This window comes from Gadus chalcogrammus, chromosome 10 (genome assembly GCF_026213295.1).
Source record: "Gadus chalcogrammus isolate NIFS_2021 chromosome 10, NIFS_Gcha_1.0, whole genome shotgun sequence".
NCBI lineage: Eukaryota > Metazoa > Chordata > Actinopteri > Gadiformes > Gadidae > Gadus > Gadus chalcogrammus.
Window position 1 is genome coordinate 8,430,140 of NC_079421.1, and position 7,328 is coordinate 8,437,467.

At 47.1% G+C, this 7,328-nt stretch overlaps 1 protein-coding gene across 1 annotated transcript; it reads right to left on the minus strand.

The window, feature by feature from the left end:
• Positions 1 to 453: 453 nt before the first annotated feature.
• On the minus strand, positions 454 to 5,941 carry LOC130390251 (uncharacterized). The gene is made up of 2 exons (XM_056600103.1): positions 5,838 to 5,941; positions 454 to 5,722 (listed from the first exon to the last, which is right to left on the minus strand). The coding sequence occupies exon 2, from the start codon at positions 2,408 to 2,410 to the stop codon at positions 947 to 949; it is 1,464 nt and encodes a 487-aa protein (XP_056456078.1). The 5' UTR covers positions 2,411 to 5,722; positions 5,838 to 5,941; the 3' UTR covers positions 454 to 946.
• Between the last annotated feature and the right edge of the window lie 1,387 nt (positions 5,942 to 7,328).

The following is a 7,328-nucleotide window of genomic DNA, read 5'->3' on the forward strand; positions in this document are numbered from 1 at the left end:
TACAACCCTCTGCACTTAGGAACTTAGAGATGTTGGGCTCCTGGTCGTCTTGCAAGAGTACTTGCAGCTCTTTAAAGGCTCCCTTGAAATTTGTGCCACAGTCTGAACGAATAAGCTTCAGAGGACCCCGGATGGCAAGAAATCTACGCAGAGCGTTTATGAAGCTAGATGTGTCCATGGCTTCAATGAGCTCTATGTGAACAGCACGTACACTGAGACAGGTGAAGATAACTGCCCACCTTTTGCTGTTGGCAGCGCCTCCACGGGTGTGTCGAGTAGAGATACTCCAAGGACCAAATACATCGATGCCTACGTTGGTGAAAGGAGGCTGTGTACTTAGGCGATCTGGAGGGAGGTCGGCCACCTTTTGCTCTGCTGTTTTACCTCTGAGCTTGTTACACGTGACACACTTGTGTAGAAGCTTTGCGATGCACCTCTTGGTTGAAGCCGGCCACCGATTCTCAAGAGTCTGTCACAATCGAGAACAGGATCCAACTTCCTCAGTGGACTATCGTTAGGAATGCTTATCCCTTGCTGCAGACAGGACATCTCAGTGCGATAGGTTTCTTTTTGAACACATCGAATGATGACCTGTTTTGCCTTCAACAGATTGTCGGATGTGTGTGCTTTTGAACATTGATGCCAGCCTTTACATTCTTTGTTTCCAGTTGTAGTGCTGGATCCGATGACCTCTGTGATTTGGTATGGAGTGTGGCTATGGCTCTGATGAGAGGCTGCCATGTTGAAAACCGTTCAAACCGCTGAGAGCCCAGGTTTGGGCTGGTGCATGGGGTGAGGTGAGATCGCACTTCTGCGTCAGAGTCTCGGTCCACAAGGCTGAAAGGTGTTTCCAGTGGGATGTCTTCTTTAGACGGTAGCAGCAGAAAGTCAGGCCCGGTGAGCCAGCTCGTGTTGGTGAGCAGTGCTGCATGTACTGGTCTGGTTGCTACGTCTGCTGGGTTCTGGCCGGTGGGTACGTAGTGAGGTAAGCTACTGCAGCAATGGCCTTCACAGAAGCGTCTGAAAAGATGTGTAGCTCCACGCGCTGGGCGTTGGAAACAGATGTGCTTGTGTAGCAACGAGGAGTCTCAAAGCTTTCGAGGGCTTGTAGTGAATCCCTCCAAGCAATCCACTCTGTTTCCTTTTCAACAGGGAGCGGCTGGTCCCAATCAACGGTGTTGTGGGTGAGTTCTCTCAGAAGGAGCTTTCCTTGTATGGATATCGGTGCCACCAGGCCAAGTGGATCGAACAAACTGTTCACACAAGCAAGCACACCTCTGCGTGTGAAGGGCCTATTGGTGTTGGCGACCCGAAAAGTGAACGCATCTCTGCTCAGGTCCAAATTCAATCCTAGGCTGCGCTGCATCGCTGGAGAGTCAGTTTCCAGGTCGAGGTCCTTCAAGTCCATGGCATACTCAGAGGATGGAAACGCTTGCATAACTGCTGGACAGTTGGACGCAATCTTGTGGAGACGTAGGTTGGACATTGCTAGCATACCTTGTGCTGCTGTAAGTAGGTCGACCGCTTGAGACACAGAGGGCAGAGATTTGAGGCCATCGTCTACATAGAACTCTCTATGTACGAACTCTTTCGCTGCGTGACCAAACTCCTCTTCTCCGTGTAGAGCAGCTCGTCTGAGGCCGTAGGTCGCTACCGCTGGAGACGGACTGTTGCCAAACACATGGACCCGCATCCGGTATTCTACAACCACGTCCGTAGGGTCGTTGTTCCTGAACCATAGGAACCTAAGAAAGTTCCTGTGATCTTCTCTCACGATGAAACTATGGAACATCTGTTCGATGTCGGCGGTGAAGGCAACCTGTTCACATCGAAAACGCATCAGAACTCCCAGCAAACTGTTGTTAAGATCTGGTCCGGTCAACAACACGTCGTTCAGAGACACTCCAAGATGTTTGGCGCTGGAGTCAAACACAACTCTGATTTGATCTGGTTTGTGGGGGTGATACACTCCGAATGTGGGGAGGTACCAGCACTCCTCTCTGTTAGCCAACGGAGGAGCGAGCTCTGCATGATCTTGATCGAAGATACGTTGCATGAAGGTGACAAAATGCTCCTTCATCTCCGGCTTTCTTCCAAGCGTGCGACAAAGAGAGTTGAAACGATTCAGAGCTTGCTCTCTATTGTTAGGCAGACGTGGTCTTGACGGGTGGAACGGAAGTGGGGCTATCCAGCTGTTACAGTCCTCGATGTAGCTCTCTTTATCCATTAACTCGATGAACAGCTTGTCTTCAAAAGAGGGAGCGACCATGTTGTCATCTTCGGTGCGTTGAAATATCTTGCTTCCCAAGGAGTCATCGTAACCGCATCTCTCTGCTTCGCGAGTCAGTGGTGAGCTTGACAGTTCACAGAGACTGTTGGTGCTTTGGGTCTTCACAGTGAGTTTCTCCATAACTGTGAGATGGTTCGGACAGGGTGAGAAGTGTGAATGGCGGCCGTTCTCCAGAACGTGAGTGCGGAACACACTTGCATGTTTGGGTTTGTGAGCTGTGCCTAAGCAGACCTCACCGATGATGACCCAACCAAGATCCAAGCGTTGGGCATATGGTGCGCTATTAGGTCCGTTGCGCTGGTCTCGTACCTTGTGAGCCTGTAGGACATCACGCCCAAGGAGAAGAAGGATCTGAGCCTCTGGGTCAAGCGGAGGAATGTGCTAAACAATGGAATTGAGGTGAGTGTGATATTTTGCTACTATCTCGGACCTGTCTTCAGGAATGTAGTTGCATTCAATGAGTGTCGGAAGATCTATACTGAGATTTCCATCCAAAGGTTGTGCGACAAAGCCTCTGCCTCTCCTACCTGACATTTCAGTGAGACCGGCACACGTACATAATGTGTAGGGAGCCTCTGAGCTTTCAAGGTTAAAGAGGTTGAAGAACTCTGGCCTGGCGAGTGACCGGTTGTTCTGGTCATCAAGAATAGTGTAGAGTCTCACTGACCTGTTTGGTTCTCCCTTAGGATGCACTGTGATGAGGCAGATTTTAGAGCAGGAGCTAGGTCCGTTGTTTCCTCCACAGATCTCGGTGCACATGGAGTTCACTGTAGGAGGAGGTTCCGACTCCCCGCCGTTCTCTGCCTGAGGGGACTGGTTAGCCCAAGGAACTGGCCCAGCGTGAAGAGCCGATATATGCCTGTCGCTGTTGCACTCCTTACAGTGCACTTCTGTTTTGCAATCTTTGGCAACGTGTTTGCTTGAAGAACAACATCGAAAACATATACCAGCTTCTTTGAGAAATGCCTTGCATTCTTCGATATGTTTGGATCGAAAGCCTCCACAATGTTTGAGGGGGTGAGGCTTTTCTGTGGATGGGGCACTGTTTACTGACATCAGGCCTAGCACTGGAAGCCTCTGTTGTGTCGGAGTCAGAAACCGGAGAGACATCCGTTATATGAGTGGATACGAAGTTTCTTGTCTTCTTATCTGCAGCGTCTGGCTTAGTTGTTGTAGCAGCTGAACTGGCAAAAGAGAAGCTTGGGTCGTTGCGGATGTAGGCCTCTCTGGAGACGAAGTCAGCAAAGTAGGTGAAAGGTGGGAAGAGCACGTTGTGCGCTAACTTGTAGTTACTCCCCTTAGAAATCCACTTTTCTTGGAGGTTCCATGGTAATTTTTCCACTATGGGGTTCAGACCTCTAGCTGTGTCCAAGCAAGCAAGTCCAGGTAAGTAGCCCTCGTGCTTAGCTGATGCTAGCTCCTGTAGCAGGTCTCCAATCTCTCCGAGTTTAGGATAATCCCTGCTGTTGATTTTGGGAAACTTCCCCACTCTGTCAAAGAGAGCCTTTTCGATCATCTCTGGTGAGCCGTAACACTCCTGAAGACGAGACCATGCCATTCTCAGGCCTTGAGTTGAGTCGTTGACGTGGACAGCACTTAACCTCTTGATGTGCGCTGAAGACTGCGGGCCTAACCATTTAGTGAGCAGATCGAGCTCTTCACTGCAGGTGAGATCAGTTCCTCTAATGGAGTTTAGGAAGCTCGACCTCCATGCCCAGTAGCTCTCAGGTTGATCATCGAATTTGGTAAGGCTGAAGCTCAATAGTTCACGCCGAACAAGGAATTGAGCTACCTCACTGAACCCTGTATGGTCACCATAGTGAGTATGAGGAGCCTGTCTGGGGTGAGTGGACGAGAGTGGCTGATGTGTCCCCATTGGGTAGGGGATGTGAGGTTTATCATCAGGAGCAGGGCTTGGTGCCTGGTTGGTTAAGGCAGGTTGCCTAGACCTGTTGAGGTCTCCATCGAAGGAGTCTTGATTGCATTGCCTTGTGCTATTAACGTTAGCAGGGTTACGTTGTTGAGGCTGACGTGTTGGGTCAGTGGGTATAGACTCAGAGGCTGCATTTGAATGACACTCAACGTAGTTAAACGTTCTTTCACGTGGAGATTGAGTTGGAAGAGAAATTATTAGGGGTGCAACGGATCAAAAAACTCACGGTTCGGATCGTTCCGCGGATCAGAGTCACGGATCGGATCATTTTTCGGATCAGCAAAAAAAATAAAAAAATAGCGTTTGTGATTGCTTTAGCCCGGTCTGATTGTGGAAGAAGGGGCTGCTTAAATGCCGCGGTGATGAGCGGTTGTTGAGCTGCTTTCGGTTTCACTCCTGTCAGTGAAACACCGGGGTGATGTCGCTGTAAATGCGTGGCCATGCTCGATGTGTTTTTCTTTATGTTAGCAATCGCTATGTCAGCTACGTGTTACGTCTGTGTGGTAACCTAGGCGACCGGTTTGTGTGGCAGCGCGAGTATATGGAAACAGACGTAGCACTGGAGGCAGCAGTTATCGTTACAGTAGTCACCGAAGTCTAGCCTACTTTTATTTTCCATGCCCACTGTTCTTCATGTTGTACGCTGAGGACAATAAATCACAACGAGCCATAGGACTGTTTGCTTATTGAAAAGGGAACTGTTGCAGACTTTTACCCAGAGCGTGTTAAGTAACTCTGTCCCTGGAACTAGCAGGAATGGTTACGGCTGTGTGTGGACTGAACATGCGCAATTTTTTTTTTTTTTCATAAATCAATCCGCGGATCATGCGTGTGCCGAACCGAAATAGATGATCCGAACGGATCACGGATCAATGATGATCCGTTGCACCCCTAGAAATTATAGTTCTGGAGCCTCTCTCCAATTCTGCTGCAGTTGACTCAAGAGCTTCGGCTTCTGCTTCTGCTTCTGCTGATGCAATCTCTTTGTCTAGCTTTAGGGTAGCAAGAGTAGCGTCCATACAAGCTTTTTCTATTAGTAGATCATTTTCTTTTTGAACAAACGTGGTGCGGACACGTGCGGCTAATACTTTAGCCCTTGCTTTAGCTGCGGCTAGGCTAGCGGAAGAAGACCTTGAGCTTGAGCTGGAGTCACCAGACACAGACTTTGTAGCATCTGCTAACGTTCTTCCGTTCGTGAAGCAGCTTCCATCTTAACGCAGTGAGATCACACTGATGCACTGGAACGGCTAACGGAGAATATCTCTCTTGATCGCGCTAGGTATCCGTTGTTTAGAGCCAGCTGTGATGCTGTTTTTTCACTGTTCTGGCACCAGAGCACGTAGCGATGCACACATCACCAGACAGCTAAACACTTTTCCCCACAAAACTTGAAGACAGGATCAATGATGAAAGTCCGTAAAGGATGTTGTCGACATCCACTTGTATGTCCATTTATTGATAGTTGTTGAACAAGTTGTTGCAGGTTTAGAAGTGTGAAACTGAAAATGAACCAATATGCAAATTGGTTATAAAAACGTACTTATAAAGTTGTGAAATACAATGAAATATGAACGTAAATAATTACATAAGACATGGATGAATTAAGTTACTTACAAACAAAGCTTCTCCAAGGCTTACACGGATGAATGACGTGAGATAAAAAAGAGATGTTTCACCGTGTGGATCTCTGGCTCAAATGACAGATCAAAATGGCTGCCGAAGTAATGACCGATCACGTGACTAACAGAACGTGACTCTTATCAGCCAATAAGAATTAACACATATTAAGAAACTACAAAAGGACTGAATACAGGTAATGGCCTGCAGGGGGCTCTAAAGTGCCTAATACAAACTCAAAACGTGCAACGTAACACATCGTGTTCAGAGATGTGTCCTGAACCACTTTTGTGTAGGAGCCATCATCGGTCACAGGAGTCCATCTTGTTTTTGATAAAGGCATTATATAGTGTTTCTAAGCCACAGCCTTTTTGTAGTAATTGGGTCCTGGGGACTTTATTCTTTATGGTTCAGACTTCCCTGCTCGTTAGATGGAAGATATTGGTCTATTTGACCCATGGTATGGGCCAAAGGATTTAAATACCAGTAAAAAAAAAAGAAAAACATTATTTGGTACCTGAGGCAAATTTGTTCACCATGAGGTAAGACATGCAAGGGCAAAGCCTCTGGACTATTAGTCAAAGGGGCAGGAAATATTCTTGTTCATAGTTTGCATTTTTGGACGATTGTTGTCGCACCACAATTGGGTCAAATCAGTGCAAATATTTTTTGATGTTGCCATCTTCAGTCACCCACTACAACTGTGTGTTTTTGGCCGAATAATAATAAAACTAACAATTATAATAGGTTGCCTTGCACAATGTGCTTGGCCCCTAATTAATAATAATTGCAATAATACAAATACATTTTTGCAATAGTATTAACCAACTCATCCATGAAAAATATGTCTGTTGATAATAATATTTTGGTTGGTGAGTGGTAATCAAGAATGTCCAACACTTTATTCAGAATATTGCTAAGGAAAGCCATAGAGTCCGAGGTCAAATAGACAGCAGACAGTGTGGTCGAACCCCTCGCCTGTGACAGTAGACTTATTCTAGTCATTATGATTCATAACTTAGGGATTTACATTGAATAAAGGATCTTTATTGGGTCTCCCTCCCTGTTATACACACACAGTGTAAGAGACACGGGAAAACTGTTACTGACGGAAGTAGCTTTGGCTGTGTGCCTATAAGGATGATCTTACTTGGATTAAGAGTGTGTGTGTGTGTGTGCGTGTGTGTGTGTGTGTGTGTGTGTGTGTGTGTGTGTGTGTGTGTGTGTGTGTGTGTGTGTGTGTGTGTGTGTGTGCGTGTGTGTTTGTGTGCGTGTGCGTATGTGTGTGCAGATATGTTTGTGTTTGTGTATGTGTGTGTGTGTGTGTGTGTGTGTGTGTGTGTGTGTGTGTGTGTGTGTGTGTGTGTGTGTGTGGGTGGTGTGTGTGTGTGTGTGTGTGTGTGTGTGTGTGTGTGTGTGTGTGTGTGTGTGTGTGTGTGTGTGTGTGTGTGTGTGTGTGTGTGTGTGTGTGTGTGTGTGCACATATAT